Here is a 20,650-nt window from a genome sequence, read left to right on the forward strand (position 1 = left end):
TGTGTTAATTTATTTTCCCACGTTCAGTCATGACAAATGAACTCCCCTGCTGCAAAACACAATATTTGTGTAGCACACTTTTCAAATGCAACAATACCATCTTTCAATATTGTTAAAAGTATCCTCAAAGTACCGTGACAGCTGGTTGCATTTTCAGATAAATGTCCTGATTCATGGCTGGAAGAGAAAGAAAGAACCCAAATGCAGGAGCTCAACAAACAGTGACTTTATGGGTCAAATTCACTAAAGCCGCTGCCAAGGAAGGAAAAGCACAGAACCAATTATCAAGAATGAACAAGAAAACAAAACACTAAATAATGACTCAGATCCAGCTATGAACAAAGGAAACTGAGGGACCAAACGTCTAACAAAAGACAGGTGGGAATGATTAGTGAAACAATTGCTGAAACAAATAGTGAGACAAATACTCACAAAATGCCTGACTTGCCTTCTTTGCGTTGCTATCTTATCACAGCCGTGTGGCTTTGCTGGAGACAGTGTATGTAGTTCCCGCCATTCATTTATTTTGTCATTGTCCTTTAAATTTAGTCAAGAGTCATCTCTATGTCATCTCTTTTGAACGTTACACAGGCTATGTGTGTCTACCACAACTCCAACTCTGGCCCAAGATATATTGTCAAGTCGATGCATGCTGTATAAACTGTTACTACTAAACAGTGGCTTGTAAACCTTTTTAAAACTCTTTGATTTGATTACACTATGGCTTTAAAACACTAACAACGACTAATGCATTGCATGATAAAATTACTTATTTACTTACTTGAGGGAAAAAAAAGCTTCTTTTTTTTCTGAAGGTGCTGTAGAATTTACCATATTTTGCAGATTATTTTATTACCTAATGAACTGGTTAGCCCACGAATTGCCTCAGAATGAAAATATAAATGTCAGCATTTACAAAGTGATGTACTTTTTTTTAAAGGCAATAAAGTGATTTGTCTGGCTACTAAACAGTCAGAGTGTTGGCTCTCTTTGTAGCTAATTGCTAATTACTGAATGGAGCTACTTCTGGACCTGATAGTAAGTTGCTAATCTAATTTGATTTAATGAAATTTTTTTTTTTCAATTGAATTTTAGCTGTGTTTTTCCCTTTGACCTAAAACTGCCCCGTTTCCACTGCCTTTGTTGCCATGGTGACGGCTCTGGCTCGCGCGGTTACCGAGTACAGTCGAAATTTACCACGAAGCTGTTTTTACCAATCATTAGTGAGTTAAAAGAAAAACCCAATTGTTGAAATTAAGTTAAATTAAAGTAAAATTTCTTAGACAAAGACGATGTCTGACATTTTGGCCAGATGGTTGAACCAGGAGCTCCGGTTGTCCAAAACCGTTGGTAAGCGTCCTCCCTGAATTTGACTACCGCCAACTTTTATCACGTAGCGACCTCACTAAAGTTGTTGAAAGCTAAGAAAAAGTGTGATAAAAGTGTAGCAGCTACAAAAGTACAAGACGTACCCTAGCCTAAATTATAAACCTTTTAAACAAATCATTAATTTATTACTTTAGGTAAAAGTATTTTTTAAACCCGACCGTTATTTGCACCGTTATACCCTTATAAGGGTTGCTCCTTTGTCTTGATTTAGAAAAGTTTTGATGACGCACGTTTTGACGACTGCGGCTCACGTTTAACATCATTTAGAAAGGAACTCGTCAACAAGGCTGTTTATACTTGTTTACAAGATTGCATGTTCATATTCACAGAGCCCAGAACCTTTGCCAAGGATTTCTCTAATGGTTACCTGATTGGGGAGATTCTTCATAAAAGTCAGATGCAAGATGATTTCACTCTGTTTCTGAGGAAAAAGTAAGTTGCCCTCTCTCTGTCAAAAAAAGTGCTGTGCAAAAGTCTTGATCCACCCCTCATTTCTTCATAAATTGCTTTTAAGCAACCAGATTTTCTTGGAATCGTTTAATGTGGTCTTTAGCAATAGTTATTCAGGCCCTCTTAAGGTTTTCCTTCAGACGTTGGCTGCTCTTTCTCTCATTTCCTTTTTTCCCCCTCCTTTATTTAGTTTAAAGGACTTTACACTGGCATATGAATAAGCATACAAGAGGCAACAATCTCAGAGGATTAACCAGTGCTGTGTCTACAAATAAAGATAATGCATTGTATCTGAAGGCACTTGTTAACATTTCTGTAGATATATTATAAATTTGACAAATATAACACAGTCTGACATAAAACAATGCTTTTGCACCAACAAAATTATTCACAAAGATTCACAAAGAGCCATTTGCTAAAATCGTAGCATATAGCTGCATAGTGTGCAGTTCGTCTTTAAAAAAAATCTAGGAAACTAGTCAAATGGAGAGCAAAAGAAGTGGGCCTGAGAGACGCATCCGGCCCTTAAGTCGATCCATCTACTGTTCACTGAAGCCTCATCAGAAAAGGTCTCCATGGAAGGGTGACTGTCAGGGGGCCGTTCTCATGGAAGGGGAACTGGGAGAAAAGGCTGAAGTATGCAAAATGACTCAAGAAATGGACTGAAAATCAGTGGCGACAGGTCTTAAGAAGTGACGAATCCTCCCCAGAGTTTGGATCTCAACAGTCAGGGATGAATGGAACAAAAAGCAAAACACATCCATGGAAAAGCTTTGAAATTACCTTCAAGAAGAACTATTCATGAAGAATACTTAAAGAAAAATTACTACAAGGCTTGTCCAACCGGGTTCGAGCTGCCTTGTAGAATAAAGGTGCTCATAGGACCCCAATAGATCTCTACAAACTCCGTTTTTTCTTACATTATGTATATCCATTTATGTTTGCATGTTTCAATAAACTGCTGCACCTATTTCAACTTTTCCAGCCAATATATAAAGAATTGACATTTTAAAGACTTTTGCACAGCATTAGTAGTATTTTTATTCCTTTTTTCTATTTTGCTCAGACTTTTAAAATGATCATAACCAAAGTTAATCACACTTTCTGTCATAGCACCTCCATCTCCAAAGTGAATAACTTTACACGCCTTGAGCCTACTCTAAAGCTACTGGGGATCTCCTTCAACATAAACACAGCACACGACCTGATGCAGGAGAAGCCGGGCGTTGCCACACAGCTCCTTCACCAACTCTATGTCACACTTGAAAAGAAGAAGAAAGAAGGAGTCACCAGGACAATGATGGAAATGATGCAGCCCACAGCCAGGGCAAACCTGCACAAAAAGGAGCATGAGATGTACTCACATGTAAGGGGCTGTATTGATTTCTTTGTGGTGTTTATAGTATATGCTTATGATTAGAGATGCCTTTTTTTTAATCAGTATCTTCTAATCTTTCCTCCTTTTTATCATTATTGCATGTTGAGCTTCCTAGGTTAATGCGAAAGGATTTTCAAGCATCTTTTCATTTTATGTAGCGACTTCCTCAGGTGGTGAAATGCGATTCAAACATGAAGCTTCAAAAGGTTTCTCAGGACAACAGGGATAAATGCCAGCAATTGACTGACTTGTCAGTGGGAACCACAACCATCCAGAAGAAGATGAGACAACTCAAAGTCCAGGATGAGAAAGGAATAGAAAATAAAGAGAAAGTGCTTCAGAGCACTAAGACTAACAAAGTAAGAGTTTTCCTCCATATTCACTTACCAAATGCATACAAAGCTTTACAACTTCATCAACACGATTCTGTCTGTGTTTCATCGAAGACAAAATGATGATGTTTTGGTGTTGAACATCTCTAAAACAATCATATAAAAGCAATGTTGGGAAAAAAAGAAGACTTGTTGCTTAATTGTGCAACAGACTGTGTTGAGCATGGGAGAACGTGCTATCTTGCAGGAATGTTGTGGTCGTGAGAGGTGCGTTGATACGACTTGTGACCTGGGCACTACAGCCCAGGTACCAAAGGTGGCTTCCTACACTTCACCTTTGAAGATAAAGAGAGAAAAGAAGCAGCAGCAGAGCAACGAACGCCAAGCACAGGTGCGACCAAAATAAAGATGATGTAGTAATTAATTATTAGTCTATAGATGCAACTGAAGTTATGTCTGAGGGGAGAGCGGGGTAAGATGAGCCAGTGGGTAAGTTGGCCAATCCTCTGTATCTTGGCAAAAATGCACTTTTATTTTAGTGTGACCATTAATTTAGGAAGCATCCGTCATTTTTTTCCAAAAGTGAAAAAAGGAGATGTTTTGCATTGCATGGGCAACATTATACTAAAGGTAATTCGGGCAGCTGTTTTGGATTTTTAGGGTTGTTGTTTGACCTAAATGTTGATGAGTTTCAGTGACACTTGTTTGTTCGTTTTATTCAACAATCTTTCTGTTTTAGGGAAGTTTGGTGTAATCTTTTAGTTAGGTTTTATGTGAAGTCATCTTTGAGAAAAGAAATAGGACTCTTTTTAAAAAGAAAAATAGATGATCAAATCAGTTTTTGAAAGAAGCAAGTTGTTTTCAAAATTTCTCATGAGCTTGATTTAGATTCAATAGTTTGGAAAGTTTACCCCGAAACATTTCCCACTGATCTGGAGCAACTTGTCTTATTTTCTCTTATCTTTAGGATCACATCAGTTAGAATTTGCTCAACTTACCCCACTGTCCTCCACTAACACTGTATCTTTCCGGTGTTACTGTTTTGTTTTTTTGTTCTGTCCATTTCATTTATGCAGATAGTTCATAATGATATTGCTCGGTTTGAGGCAAACAGGAAGAAACTGGCTACTTCTGCTTCTGCTTTGTCATCAAGGTGAGTTAAAATGAAAACATTCACTAAATTAGGATAGCATTTATGTGGTACTCTGCTTTTTAAATGTTTGTATTACACTATGTATTCATCACCTTTGCATAACTATTTCATATGTCAACCTTTTCAGTTCTAGTGGTCAGCCCCTCCCTTTAGATTTGACCTCTGGTGGCAGCAAACAGGACTGTAAAGCCTCTGAAGGTGGAACTAAGCTGATGTTACAGTCCAATACCAAGTATTTACAGGAAATCCGAAAGAGGAAGAAGGATAATGCCAGTACCAGTGAGCAGAGACAAAAAAGACTTGACAGATTCCTGGTGGAGCAGTTCAAGGCTCGTGAAGCTGAACAGGTCAAAACTTCCACTTTACCAATTTCTCAATTTCTCTCATCCTGACAGGGACGAATACCTACAAAGGGAGAGTGAAAATTGATACATTGTAACGTTGTCTGTTTCTACTTCATAAGAATCTTTTATTATTTCAAGATCTTTTAGTTTAAAATACGTTTAATGTTTAAAATAAAGCTTATATATCCCGACTTATTTGAGCTCATATTGTCTGTTATTTTACGCTTTTCATTTCAGTTAACTTTTGTGCTTCCTCTGCTTCAGGAGATACAACGAGATGAGCAATTGGTGAAGCGCCTGACACGTCCGACCAAGGCGGAGCAGCGTTTGGTAGCTCACCTTATGCAAATACGTCAGCAGAAACAGGTGATCCTGGAGAATCACCTGTTCAAGGAGCAGCAGTACCAGCAGCAAAGAGAAAAGGACTTCCAGGAAGCTCTGCACCGCGAGGCGGTGAGATCAGATAGATAAAGAAGAATCCTGTCTGTTGCAGCTACAGTATGAGTGATGTCATTGGGATAGTAAGGAAAGAATTGGTTTTGGTAGGTTGTAGTCTCAACAGAGAATATGATGTTATGAAAAGAGAACAAGGACTTTGAAAGTAGGGAGTAAGGGGTAAAGTAAGACTGGGACTATCCTAACCATGATCTAATTCAACCCTTCGACCCTCAAAAATAATTTTGTACCCATTGGGGACAAAGAAATCTGTCCCCAGTATTCACAGGAAGTCTCTATGAGTAAGTGTGCAGTCAGAATTTTTGCCCCATATGTGGGAAAAACAAGCACACACACATGCACGTCACACCCCTACATTTTTTCTTGATTGTCTTTAAAGGTGTTAAGAAAATATAAACTTGGTTTACCTTCCTTAATCACTTACAACTGCAGTAAATGGCAGGAACGTTTATCCTACGCTTTCTCCACTCATTCCATCTCTCTAACTGGGCTCGGTGTAGGTTCTGGCTCAGCAGGCTAAGTTGGCCCGTGCAGAAGAGATCAGAAAGGAGCTTAAATTCTGTGACAGGATTGCTGCAGAACGAGCTCAGAGCAGGCACAGGAAGCACTTTGAGAGCTGCAAGGACATAGTGGGACAAATAGTGGACTTGGCCACCAAGGTTGGAGAATATCGTCAGCTCACTGAGAAGTACGTAGCATGTCTGATCCACTTCTTCTGTTTTATGTCTCTTGTGAAGAAATATAAAAAATGTAAAAGTGGTATGTGGGCTTACATCAGAAATTTCCTCTTTTTCAGACCGTTAACGAATACGGTGTATACGATATTTCATAGTATGTATATTCTGTCTATGACTGCAGGTTTTACATTTCCACTGTATCAGCTCTTTTAAACGAGGCCAACCAAAGCATTTCTATTCATTTCAGTTATTTTCTGTCATGAATAACTGAATGCATGCAGATGGCATCAAAGAGTACACAAACAGTACATTATAAGCTACTTGGTACGTTATCAGAAGAGTGATTTATTTGACTGTTTATAATTTTAATTTGGGTCCAGTTTTGCCTCCTGTAATCTTTTATGTTGTCATGACCAGCCTGGTTCCAGGGAACCTAATCAGAGAGTGGAAGGAATGGCTGTTAGGAGGTCTGCCTCTTTATGAGCCCACAAAAAGCCATCAGCCAGAGCTTGAATTTTCCTCTTCACTAGACCCCACAGAGCTTAAGAAGCAGGAGATACTCAACAACCTGGGATATGATCAATACACTGTGAGTTTGAAACATGACTACAGTGATTTTAAATCTAGTTTATATGAAAATTATAGAATAGTGCATGATGATGATATGCATGTTTAACTACACACGCATGTAGTACATCTTTGTCAACTAATTAACATTTAAGAAAAAAAAAGCTTTACGTATAGCCAATCTAGCTGTGTTTTTTTGACACTGAAAAAGTTTGGTGTTTAGATAAAAACCCAGAGCTATCTGAAAGCTAAACATTTCTCTTTGTTTGTTATGTTGCAGAGGATGGTCGGTGAGTGGGCGTGGCCAGAGGAAGCAGAGGAGACTAAATTACCCCTAACTGCCAATAACATTCTTGCGCACGTTATCCAACGACTGAAGGAAATGGCTCACCCTCCAGTCCTCGAACCATCTTCCCCTTTATTTTCTCACTTTGCCATTAAGGCCTGCGTCCTAGGAAAGCTTTGCACAGGGAAGACCACCTGCCTGGCCAAGATTGCAGAAGGTATGCAGTCTGAGCAAAAATGCAAGCACACACAGAAACGCCATTTTGCACCACGTGATGGTTACCAAACTCATTTTTGATATTAAAACTAGAAACTAATTACTCCTTTTTTTGTTCCAGTACTTGGCATCCATGTCTTATCGGCTGACACATTGATTACGGAAGCACTGCAGGCTTACAAGAATGAAAGTGACTCAAGTCAGGTACTGTGCTGTAACTTCAAAAGTGTCATTTTTCACTTGATCAAAGCTCATGATTTTGCTTCAGAAGTATTTATCAGAACCATACGACCATACCAGTCTCTTCTTTTGGTCTAAAATTCATTAACATGCATCTCCTTTACTTAAACTTAAATTATCTTACATGCTTAGCAGCTTTAGATAACCCTTTTTGTTCAGAATCAACAGGTTACAGAGCAGCAGGGAGAGACGGACAGTGATCATCACCTTAAATCACCAACATCAGTCAAATCTGGTGGGTTTTTGAAGCCTCACGGTCCTACTCTATTCTGGGCTGTTTTGTATTGAAATTGAAGTGTGTTATTTGCTTGCTTCGGGATTGATTTGGTATGTGCAGCTTAAATTTCCTTTTTTTCAGATGATAATATCCAAGATGGAAGTAGAAACTTTAATGCAAAAGTAAGTGTATTTGTTTTCTTTCTTTTTTTTTCTCATACTGTATGTCTGAGACATTTCTTCTGTTTTGTAGTTACATACTCCTTATGTAAAATGTATTCAGCACTAGCCATTCTAAAGAGATCTACCTTTTTTAACTTAAAGGACTTAAAGGAGAAGTTCGTTTTTTTTTAACCTGGACCTTATTTCTGTCATAAAATACATTAATCTACTCACCGATATGCCAGAAATAAGGTCCAGGTTTAAAAAAAAACAAAAAACGAACTTCTCCTTTAATAGACTGGGAAAATGTAATGAGTTGAAGTTCTAAATAGGAATTATATGTTTTTTCCGTATCGGAAACTAAACACGTCAGTTTTCACCTTCTTCCACGTGTCCCTTATCCAGCTGTCTCATGCAATGCATGGAGCGGCTGCAGAAAAAGAGATGAGGAAAGGTAACGCCATCCCAAATGAGCTGTTAGTGGACATTATGGTAGAAGCAATCAGGTGAGAATATAAGTGACATTGCAGTCCATGTGTTTAATACTGTTGTCTTCATGTCACGTCTTTCATAGAAAAAAAACTAAATGGTACAGTCTTATCTCTATAAATAATGTGGATAAATAACAACCTCTCAAATAGTCAAGATACTTGAATAGTTGCTGTGTCCTTACTAGTCAGCTTCCAGCTCAGTCAGGCTGGATCCTGGATGGCTTTCCATATGACGTCAACCTAGCCCACCTGTTCGAGAAAGCCCTGGGTGGGTCTGTAGATGAAGGCAATGAAGTTGTAAACAACAAATCAAACCTTGCTGCCGATCCTGATTCACCTGGACCTCCACCAACCCCTGCACCTGTGCTGGACTTAGTTCTCCTGCTGGATATCCCCGATGAGTGTGTGGTCAGACGTGCATACAGCTATTTGGGTATGTCACACTGATTGGAGCTTAATGTTGTGTATATATGTTAGGGCTGAGCAATTTTATCGATACTGCGATATAAATCGATATTTCGTTACCCGATAAAGTACCGATTTTTCAGCCGCGACTATCGATTTAAAAAAAAAAAATTCAATTACATTTTTTTTTTAAAACAAACTTTATTGAAAAGTCAGACGTTACAATTAGTGAAAACACAGAACATTAAGGTAATACAATACAATGCCAGGGGGTCACATACAAAACAGTGATAAATTAGTTCATAAAAATATTGTATGAAGTGCATAGCTCTCACGTTTGTGACATGTTCGTTTGTTTCTGTTTGTCTGGCTGTGTTGTCCTTCCGGTTCAAAGGTTGGACCACCAGTCCAATCAGCGACGATTCATGTCAAATCACACTGTCCCTTTTTCCCCCCAGAAAATTATGTAAGTGTATCGTATCGAATCCTATCGTATCGTATCGTATCGTATAGTATCGTATCGTATCGTATCGAATCGTATCGTATCGTATCGTATCGAATCGTATCGAATCGTATCGAATCGTGTCGTTGGCTGAATATCGTGTTTCGTGTATCGTATCATATCGTGAGATTAGTGTATCGCTACAGCCCTAATATATGTGCACTGTTTACTCCGTGTACAGGTATATAATAAGTTAGACATGAATTTTGTGCCAATGGGATTGTATTGCTCCAGAATCTTGTTCAGATACAGATACTGCTGCCACAACCTTCCACCCCAGAGACAAGATCTTGTATCAGGCACAGATTCCACACAGGTAATATAGAGGAATCAGGTAGCAAACTTACAGCAGCACATTGCCTCTGCTGCATGATCATAACCAGCATAATTTTTTTTTCATCAACATTTCTACGTCAAGGATCACAGCTTTTCAGGATACCTGGCCAGCACTGGAGAAATGGTTTGGTGAAAAGCAAAACATTTTGGTTCGCCTCGATGCAGACGTAGATGAGTGTGAGCTTTACGGCAAGGTGGAGTCTATCTTGCAACAAGTTATGCAGAAAAAACAGAAAGGTAAGATTCTTGCATTGTCCCTCTCAGAAGCAATTTGTCCAGTCTTCCATATAACTGTGAAACAATTAGAATTATTTGATTATAATTATCTTTTCCATTTTGCTTGTACTGTACATGTACTGTACAGCAATATCAAATCCACAATATTACAACATATTCCTTCATCAGCTCTTGCCAGTTCACCTGTTGAAGATGCAGTTTTAGACAATATAGAAGCTCCGGACACTTCTCCAACCCCAAATCCTCGTAAAGACCATCCTCCAGCTCTCAGTGAACAAGAAGTTCACCCCACAGTGTCTCTCTCCAGCCTTAAGAAGGAAGAAGTCCAAAGTGAGTGGTTACTTTCCAGATCCAATACGCACTCCGCCAGAGGTGATTTAATCAGTTGTCTGTAAATAACACATTAATTATTCTAAGGGAGTCGGTGAGCTAAACTGGTTGAGGCTGAAGCTCCTTGACGCAGCTGTCTCTGATTCTGGGAACTTTGTTGTCCTTCCCCTCCCTCTGCCCTCATTTCCTGTCAAGCAACTTGTTATTCTAAAGATCACATTTTCACTTTTCTGCCTTATCAATAGGGTTCTCTGGAGATGTGTTACCTTCCTCATTGTCTAATGAGAACTCTAAAGGAGCCCCCAAGTCACCCTTTTCTGGCAAGGGTTCATCCAATCAGGTCTATGTGGACCTAGCCATTCCTCCGGTAGGATAAAACTTTTATGTTTACGCATAGTTTATTACCAATCATTGCTATGTAAAGAATGAGATGTGAAATGGGACTTTTGTGAAATGTGCCGCTTCACACTGTACTCTTTTCGTTTTATATTCCTTCTCTTCTTCCCTGCGACCCATTTGCTCATGACTTTCCCTCTTTGTCTATCTTTAGGAGATAGCAGAGTACCTGTGCTCAAACTGGGACACTGCGTGTGATTCTTATGTGAATGATGTCAAAAAGGTTATGCAGCAGCTTCGCTCGCAACGCACTGTGATTGATCGTCAGCTATTCAACAACAGGTAGAACAAACACAATTTGGTTTCTGGTTTCACAGCTAAATACAGCAACACACTTATGACCTGTTAATGGAGGAAATTTTGTCAACCTGTTGATTATTCTTATATTCATTATTCTAGACTTTGTTGTAATTGTTTATTGTTACAGAATAACATGAAATTGGAACGACTGAGTATTTATTATCTGCCTGAGAATACAGTATCAGCAATAGGTTGCTTGTTCTCATTTTAAGATGCAATAGGATGAAACTCAAGTGTCACAGTCAGTGGGAAAATATATATGTGATAATATTTGATATTCATTGATGCAAAAGTGCATCAACCCATTTTCTGGTTCCACAGAGAGAGATATAAGCATTTTTTGCAACGCCCAGATTTGAAGCAGGTGTTAGTTTCTAAATGGCAGAAGGACTTCAATAACATACCTGATGACATGAGAGAAGATGATGATACCAAAGCAGAGCTACATCTGACACTGGATGTAAGACTTTGCCATACACTGTACTGCACAACTAACATTATCAAAGTGATCACACAAAAGCGTTCTTGAAAAATGACATTTTCGAATGTTTGCGGGGTGTCCTGACATTTACACAGGAATTGCGTGAACCTTTGTGGGACATTAGTGACAAGCGTAAAGAGGAAGATGAGCAGGAGAGGGCTGCTATCATGTGTGAGGGCTGGTTGGAGGACCACACTACTATCCTCATCAACCACCATTCTATACTAATGCAGGTGAATTACAGTTGATGGAAGAATTTCTATTGGCCATCTCTTTTTTTTTAGCACAATGCTTTCCTGGTTTTTGACAAAACCGTAAAATTGGATTGATTGTGTCATCTAGGTAGAGCTGAGCCGTTTCCAGCAAACATTCCGTACCCTGAGGGTCTATTATTGGAGCATGCACAGACAGGTGCCGCTTAAAACACTCCACAAATGTTCCTATATTTGCCTGTTGGAAAAGCCTGCAATTGAAGATCCGGATGAGAGGCAAGAGACATGCTCAATCATTGTTAACCAAACTAATTAATGTTTATGGTATTAATGATGTTCACATGAAAATATTTATTTTGTTTTATTAGTAGAAACACGAAGGGCACAAGTGAGCGAAGTCGGATGAATAATCAAGAGGGCAAGGGAAAAAAAATGTAAGGAAATGCCCACAATGTTTTCTTCTCTCTGTTTGATGTTAACCCAAATACTTTGCAGCAGAACTACACGTAAACCCTAAATAGTTATCTCTTTTTCTACATCTCTCCCCTCCACAGAAATCCTGACTCCTCAGAAGCAGCCTCCAAGAAGGCTGATAAGGATGAGTCAGAACCTGAGAAGGTCAGATTGCCTGTCTCAAACAAATTAAAGGGATAGTTCGCCTCTTTTGACATGAAGCTGTATGACATCCCATATTAGCAATATCATTTATTAAATTTGACTTACCCCCTGCTGCGTCCTGTGAGCCGAGTTTTAGCGTTGACGAAGGTAGTCCGGCTAGTTGGCTGGGGCCACAAAAATAAAGCGTTTTGCTTCTCAAAATAATATGCGTTCAACAGAGTAATACATTTGCATCACAAAATCGTTCATCCAGAAAAAGTCAGACCTCACACTCGCTTGGCGCTATTTTCTCTCTCCCTTCACATCACTGCACGCTGCCACCTGCCAACAGCCGCACCTGTTACGGTGTTTGCTGCTCAGAAGCAGGGGACTGCTCGGTCTGCACTTCGGTCTGCACGGTTACACAGCCCGTAGTGATACGAAGGTAGAGAGAAAATAGCGCCAAGGGATTGTGAGGTCTGACTTTTACCTGGACAACGATTTTGTGATGCAAATGTATTACTCTTTTGAACGCATATTGTTTTGAGAAGCAAAACGCTTTATTTTTATGGCCCCAGCCAACTAGCCGGACTAAATTCGTCAACGCCAAAACGAGGCTGGAACTCGACTCACAGTACGCAGCAGGGGGTAAGTCAAATTTAATAAATGATATTGCTAGAATGGGATGTCATACAGCTTCATGTCAAAAGAGGCGAACTATCCCTTTAAGATATTTACTAAGATACTGTGAAATATCAGGAGATAGTGACCCTTTTCCTTGTTTGCTTCAGCTTATAGATGAGAAACTCATTTCTGACTGCGAGGAGGCAGTTAAATCTATCAGCCAATTGGTAAAACTTGGTTTCTGTAGAAATCTATGGAGGTGATATAATTATTATATAATAAAATTGTTATATTTTGACTTTTATATGCATTTGTTTAGGTGTCAGCAGAGGCCCAGAAGAGGCCAACAAAAAAGCAGGAAGAAGGATTACAGGAGAAGGAGGAGAAGAAGAAGACGAAGAATGCCAAAAATAAAAATCAGCCATCAAAAAAAGAGACAGGCAAACCCTTTGTCAACCAATAAGAAATCTGAGGAATTGGGTTATAACGTTCACTTTATTTTTCAGTTGACCTTTTGTATCCTCATCATCTCTCACCATTTTGTTCTCCCCCAGCACCAGCTGATGATTCAGAGAAGACTCCGAGGAACTCCGAGAGGACTCCTGATCAGAAGCTAGTAGAGAAAATTAACAAAGAGTATGCAGCTGCACTGAGTCATGAGGGTATGCCAGCACCCGTGAACACACACACACGCACATGTACACACATATTCACATATCACATTCAACCGTGCTCATTGTTATGTTATTAAAATGCTTTGTGGTTTTGATTAATATAAGATGTATACCTGCAGGTATGTCAGTTTTCACATGTGTGCAGGTAGGTAGTTGCGTTTGTGCACATACAGTGCAGGCTGTTCTGTGTGTATATGATATGTGTTACTATCTTTGTGTTTCACCTTTTGTGTGTGTGTGTTCTCTAGGGAATATGGCAAAGGTGCGCATTGAGCTGGTGAAAGGTCACGGTCGGATGATGGTGCATTCCCTGCAAAGGAGGGCACAAGAGACCTTCAGCAACATGGAGAAGTTGTTACAAGCACGCTATCTGGCAGATATTAAGTGGTACGATATCTGAAGCATAGCAGGGCACTGTATCTTAGAGAGGGTGCTTTTGATTAGAGTGTCATTTTGAAAAAAAAAAACATCTCTTTGTTTTATCACCTTCTTGTGGGATAGTGCCATATGTGTGAAGGAGGAGAATTAGTGTGACTCCAGAAAAACTTGTTGGACTTGTACTATGTTTACGCTCTAATTTAAAAGATAGAATTGATCTCCAAATCAAAAATGTTGCTGAACTCACTCTGCTGTCATTTTAAAATGACAGCAGAGTGAGTTCTTGTTAATGTGGAAAAACTAGATATTTAGAAAGGATTATTTCTAAAATGCTTAAACGTAGACGTTGAAGTGATATTTTTGTCATACATTGTGCATGGAAAACATTTGACGCATGTCTCTCTCTTCCTCTCTAGTATTGACCAGTTGACAGAAGTGGTTCGCCACCACATAGAGGCTGGCAGTAAGCTGCAGTACGAGCTGGTGTTGGTTTGTAGTAGATTGCCTTCATATTTGAATATCTACCTTTGGATTCAAATATTAATTGTTAAATTCCACAATGTGACATTTGTACAACATTGTCCATTACGTTACTCCAGGAAGGCTCAGACTTTTATCTGAACGGAGACTGTCTGTTTGTGGCAAGCTCGGCTCCTCCTCCCCGTCCAACGTCTTTGGAGAAACCTTTACAGTCCACTCCAACGATCATTCAGCTAGAATCTCTCCACCATCAGCTATACAGCATTGCTCCATCAGGTGCATATAAAAGAGAAAAAGAAACTTGTGTTGTAACTGGGTCTTCCTATCCTTTAATCCATCCACCATTCTTTTTCCTTTTGTTTCTGACTTTTAGGCCTTATGTCCAGTCCTGAGTTCTGCAGTTTGCTCACAGATACGGTCTCTATTTCCATGGGCAGAAACACCCTACCGGTACCCTGGATGGGCATGAATGAAACAAAGGTATACAACACGAAGCATTTCAGACTCAAATCAGAAACTTCTATGACAAAACACACGTGACTGTGTCCATGGGCCTCACAGAGATGTTCCAGATGTTATTTCCGTTCTGTGTCTCCTGTTTTTAGTTGATGGAGATTGTGTCTTTGCTAATGGACGACTATGAGCTGATAGACTGGCGGCGGTTTCTGCTCAGTGCTGCTCTCCCCTGGCCATTTCCCTCACTAACACAGTTGCTGGATGTGCTGCAAAGTTTCAAGGTAGCAGATGCTGGTAACACAGGCTATGTTAACGAGGAGCAGTACCTACAGGTTAGTTCCTAACTGAGATTCTGATTTGCTAGGTAAACATTTCAACTGCATTCGAGATCAAATATGGTCTTTGTTCTCTCGATAAACCTGCTTTACAAATTATCTTTCCGCTCATATCCTTGGTAGTTCTCTTTGTGCCATTACTGTGTACTGAGACTTTTTCTGAAGCAGCTCTTTGCTTATGTTGATGTGGCAACATATGTTGATTTCTGCTTGTTAAAAACTCCATATAATATGTAGTTAAATATATAATAAAATATCAAATGAAAAGTGTAGCTCCAAAATGTAAAATTATATTAAGTCACTGTCCTCACCGCCTTTGTCAACAGGTACAGTTGTGGTTTTCCAGTGAGATAGTGAAGACTGTTCCAGAGGACCCCTCTGAGCCTTTACCTTATGACCGTCTGGCCAACCTTCGCAAGGTAAATGCCTCACAATTTGTGTCCACCAGTAACGTACACAACATAAAGGTTACAAATAAAATGACAAACTGACAAAGAATAATGAACACAGTGCATACATCTGATAGATAAATAGCACATCGCCTAATTTCAGAATATTATCGTAAATAATTCCTTCAGTTTTTGGTAATATCTTGTTATGAAAATAAATGACCCCAATACACAAACTGACAGGGCAGACAGTCACATCAGTTATGATCTAAACCTCACAGTGATGTGTTTACAATTCCAGTCAACAGCACTGTGAAAGTTGAATTAAATTAACGATGATGTTTTTGTCTATACTTGCCTCTTAGTTCTTTTTCCAGTTATTTGCCGACCACACTTCCTCTCCTCCTCGACTGGATTACGTGTCCATGCTGCTGTACTTTGCAGCCGATCCTAACCCCAGACAGGGTTTCATCAGAGCACTTATTGTAGTGTCGGTACAACATCTCAAGCAGCCCTCTCAATGCCATCTTGTCAAGGTGAGCGTGTAAGAAAAGTTAAATAAACTCCTATTTATTTTCTATTGCCAAATGCAGTATTATTTTTTGTGAGCATCCATCCGTTGTCCATACGTTTGGTGTTCCATCAGATGCTTCAGAATAATAACATAGACCAGTGATATCGTGTTCTATCACGTCAACAATTTTCCAGTAGGTTGCGTCACATTTCTCATGGTTGATAATCCTTCTTCGAGCTGAATAAGAACACCTTACCTCTGTGTGTTGTAGTCTATGCCCAGTATAGGAGAGGCAACAGATGTCACCTTTGCAGAAGTTAACAGAGACTACAAAGAAAAAGACACTCTGTGTTCGAGCAGTTCTTTGTGGGAGCAGGAAGTGTCAATTCCTGCTCTCCTGAATGTCACCTGCCACAAAGTCACAAAGATGAAAAACAGCAGCCCCCTTCCTCCAGGCTGCCTGAGTCAGGAGGAGCACACAGAGGTATTACCCGATGAAAGTTAAAACTTTATTAATAAACGATTCAATGTAATAACATATAAAAGGATTCTCCTTGTTGTTTGCAGTTCATTTTCAAATTAAACTGTCAGAAATGTTCCTAACATATTTGAGTACTATGATATTAAAACTTTTATTTTTGCTGGCCTCCAGCACCTGGTACGCGTATACACAGAGCTGGGATATGAGCCTGAGGACTGTGTCCCGTTCTCCATTCTTTCGAAGCACCCTCACATCCTCACACTGATGGAAACCTCAACACACTACGAGCTTGTTGTAAGTTTGTATACATTCTCATCTCTGTTTTTATTTGTTCTCTTATTTGAACCATCTGATGAAAATCTGAATTTGCAGAGCTGTCTGCTGCTGCTGCTGCAATCACACACATACTCATCCAGACTACCCAGCATCGTGTGCATTATTGCTCTCTCTCCCCACACTGCGCATCTTTTCTCTCATGTTTTTAACTTGTATTAAAAATTGGTGTCTCTCTGTTTGTCCATCAGAACATTCATAGGGTGATACTGGCTCATCAGGAGGAAGGAGAGGCGAACTGTTTGACAGCTTCCTAAAGGATATGACAAGACTCAGTATTTAAACTGCATGTTCTGCTTCTCTGTTTAGTTTCAGTAAAGAGACCTGTTCTCATCACTGCCTGTCTTCGTCTTATATATTTATAGATATATGTATAGATATGTATACATACATAGATATGTATGTATTCAGTCAGTTTATCTGTATCTCGCTGGTCTCAGCTGGCTTCTTGGCTCCATTCATATCTTCTCAAGTTCATTCTTGTACTGTCTGTAACCTTGGTAACCTTTGGACCTGATCACAGACTTCATAGGCAGCTCTGTGTTTATCATTTTGGTTATCCTTCTTCTGTATCAAGCTTTGACTGTCAGAACACTCCCTCATACGGTCTACGCTCAAATCAACTCATAAATGATAAGTGTTTTATTTCCAGTCTCACTTTATTTGTCTTCACTTGGGAGAGTGGTTTCTTTTCCAGAACAATAATTACCTCAGTGACAGCAGGACTGACTCTTTTCCTCCCACACACAGTTTTTCTGACCGACTTGCTTTTCTAATGACCTGTCTTAACTCAGCAACGTAGCTGGCAGGAGAGGAGCTTTTAAGACAGAAGCCCCAGGTGTGGCTCAATCAGCCTGATGAGCACTCCGCCTCACTCCCTGCAAAAGGGAAGAAACAACAACAACAAAAAACAGGGACAACTAGTGGAGCGGAAGGGTCGTCACAGTGGTTACAATGAGAGTATTGTCCAGGATAACCTACATGCCAAGCCTAACTTGCCAGTTGTGGCCTGCGAAGGCACATGCAACCATATTCAGTGCAGTTCATGTGATTTGCATTTTTAATAGTCCAGAAAAAAAGACGAACACATTGAAAAATCTGAATTCATATGTAGATTGACAATATGCTGTAGCCTTTTCTGTTACTAAAGAAAAAACAAGCAGTACGGTCATTAATCAACAGTAAGAAAGTGGCAGAGGACCAGCTTAACTCAGGCCCACCCCCTGGTGGTCTGACTGAGTTACACCATGGAGCTGAACTCTGGGCCTTTATGGCTGGAGTTACCCCAACATCTTATGCCTTACACTGTGGTGGTGGGAGATCTAAAGCCTCTGGAACTGGTCTCTTCTACTGATACACGTAAGTAAAAAATACATATCTCTGACTCAACAGTTTCCAGATAAATACCCTTTCTTTCCCTCTCTCTCCCTTTCTCTCCTTCACTTTACTCTGGGCTCTTTTTCCTCCCAATAGCACATTAATCCGTCTCTCATCCTTCCGGCCATCCTTACTGATTCACATACCCCAAAACTTTCGATCCTGCTGGACCTTGACTTGTGGATATGCAGTGTTGGAGAGTCAGGTTTTATTGTTGTGACCCTTGGGCCAGTGGTTACTTCAGTGTCTGTGGATCCTCTGCAAGTGGAACAAAGGGCCGGCTTCTCCAGAATCCCACTGCAGGTGCTCTGCAGGTAAAAACACTTTATAAAACTTTATAAACACAGTTTATACAGGCATGAAAAATAACATTTTAACTGTGTGTCACGTGCAAAAAATTTCAGAAGCACACAAAGAAGTTTAAGCAGTATCCTTCTCACCTTGACAGACATCCCAATCTCAGGCCATTGAATGACCTGCTCAGTGGGAACAGTCTGCTTCTGTTTCACTTTTCTACAAGTAGTTCAGTCTTATCAGATTCCATTTTAGTACGAGAAATACTGAAGATTTGTTTTAGGCACTGAACCCACACTGCAATGGAAAGTTAATTCTCTCTTCACCTAGTAATAATTGTTTCTCTTGTTCATGACAGGCCACAAAAAAAGTGTCTCTATTTATCACTTGGCGGACTGCTCCAAGCAGTGTTCCAGTGCTGGGAATTCCTGTGTTTTTGATATGGTGCTGAAGGCTGACCCAGTGGATGGAACACACTCTTTCACATTTGCAAAAATGTAAACACGCGTCTTAATTATCTGTTAAGAGCTGGCTGTGTATTTTTAGATTTTGCAGTATACTTAATAATCTCTCTTGCTTTGCTATTTCTTTTTCTGTTGTTACATTTTTCTTCATTAGTCAACTTCCAGCCGGGCGTGAGACACAACTTTTCCTCTACAGCTGCTACAGTCTGATTTATTTCTTGTGATTACCACAGTCCCCTCCACTTCTGTCCTTCTATCAGTCGGTCAGCAGGACTCCGACGTTGTCCTCACCTGGAGTGAGATCCCACTGGCTGACAGAGGAGGCCTCCTCCTGGGCTACAGCTCCCGCTTCTTGATAAAAATTAGTGTAAACAGTATATCTGTTGCAATGCAGTATAGCGCAGTATAGTATAGTATTTCTTTTTTTTACAAATTTGTGAAACTTTAGAGTGCATTTTGTATCCCGTTGACCTCACTTTCTTCCCCATTACTCCTTTTCCTGGACTTTTTCTGTACTCAAACATATGTCTCCCTCTTTTCCCTCCCTCCCTGTCATTTGAAAAGCAAATCTGTCAGACGCAAACATGGAAAGACACAATAAAGGGTCTCTCTGTGAGCTCCTATAAATTTACTTTCAAGGCTTACACATCAGCAGGCGAGGACACGGGCAGCCCTGCGTCCATTACACCAGAGCCATAAAGTCTGTGGACATATAAATTATAGCTTTAACCAGCTTTTAACAACATTTTGTTATGATAGAAAATAACTTTTGATGATCATATTTCATTATTCTAGTAAAGAGGCGATGTCGTCATTCCAGAGGAAGAGGAGGATTATGAAGGGCAGGGGATAGGAGAGGAGCCACTGAGTCATTAGGCTACTACAATAAAAGGTTAGAATTGTTATGAAGTTCCACAATGTATGCGGAACCCTTTCAGTGTGTAATTCCACCACGTCTGGGATCCTAAGTTAACACGTCAACTGACACAGTACATGGCCTCTACATGGCCTGTCCCATCTGTGAGGAGCAGCAGGGTCCCAGATGGAGAGTGGCACAGCCATGTGGCAAGCTGCTGGCACTTCCTTGACAGGGACACGGAGCAGGCCGCGTGTGAAAGCCAAGCTAAAAAAAAAGAAATAATGAAGCCTTTTTGTTCTCTAACTCTCAAATTTATGTTCCTCTATTGATTAGGCTGTGGCTTGAGTTTGAAAATACAAGATTCAAACTCTTTGCTCGAAGAACGTCGCCTTAATAAGTGAAAATCTCTTATAAAATAAATATTTGAAAATACAAAGAATTGTGTTTGAAGCATAATTCCAAAATGAGAAAGAAAAAGTGACCAACTAGATTTTGTTTGGAAAATATATCAAAATCTTGAAATTGTTGCCAGCAACACACTCTGAAAAGGTGAGAATAGATGTGAGTTGTGAGGGATACTAATTATCCCAAAGGAATATTTCCACTCTTACTGAATATGAGATTTTAGCTGCTCAACAGTCCATGTTTGTTGTTGTTTTCTGATTCTTTTCTGATGATAGTAGAATCTTGTGGTTTCTTGTACGTTTGTATAAAAATTTCTGTCTTTCTTTGTCTCTCTTCCAAATTTAACTGAGTGTATAGAATGAATGTTCTACATTGGGATACTTGTGCTTTCCTTCAGTGCTTTTTCATCCTACATTGGCTATTTTATGTTCCAC

General features: G+C 39.8%; 1 protein-coding gene across 1 annotated transcript; it reads left to right on the forward strand.

The window, feature by feature from the left end:
• The first annotated feature begins 1,292 nt into the window (after positions 1-1,292).
• On the forward strand, positions 1,293-17,074 carry LOC142382717 (sperm flagellar protein 2-like). Its single transcript, XM_075468838.1, has 36 exons — positions 1,293-1,350; positions 1,719-1,821; positions 2,953-3,205; positions 3,376-3,549; positions 3,797-3,940; positions 4,626-4,693; positions 4,830-5,049; positions 5,311-5,499; positions 6,003-6,190; positions 6,597-6,768; positions 7,027-7,249; positions 7,370-7,452; positions 8,272-8,372; positions 8,543-8,790; positions 9,511-9,580; positions 9,683-9,837; positions 10,030-10,209; positions 10,413-10,534; positions 10,718-10,845; positions 11,185-11,323; positions 11,440-11,577; positions 11,687-11,832; positions 12,111-12,174; positions 12,945-13,004; positions 13,097-13,180; positions 13,391-13,439; positions 13,700-13,838; positions 14,246-14,322; positions 14,433-14,585; positions 14,683-14,789; positions 14,915-15,097; positions 15,427-15,519; positions 15,855-16,025; positions 16,275-16,487; positions 16,656-16,778; positions 17,009-17,074. Exons 1-36 carry the CDS (start codon positions 1,293-1,295, stop codon positions 17,072-17,074), a joined length of 4,884 nt encoding a protein of 1,627 aa, XP_075324953.1.
• Positions 17,075-20,650: the final 3,576 nt, after the last annotated feature.

This window comes from Odontesthes bonariensis, chromosome 6 (assembly GCF_027942865.1).
Source record: "Odontesthes bonariensis isolate fOdoBon6 chromosome 6, fOdoBon6.hap1, whole genome shotgun sequence".
Classification (NCBI taxonomy): Eukaryota; Metazoa; Chordata; class Actinopteri; order Atheriniformes; family Atherinopsidae; genus Odontesthes; species Odontesthes bonariensis.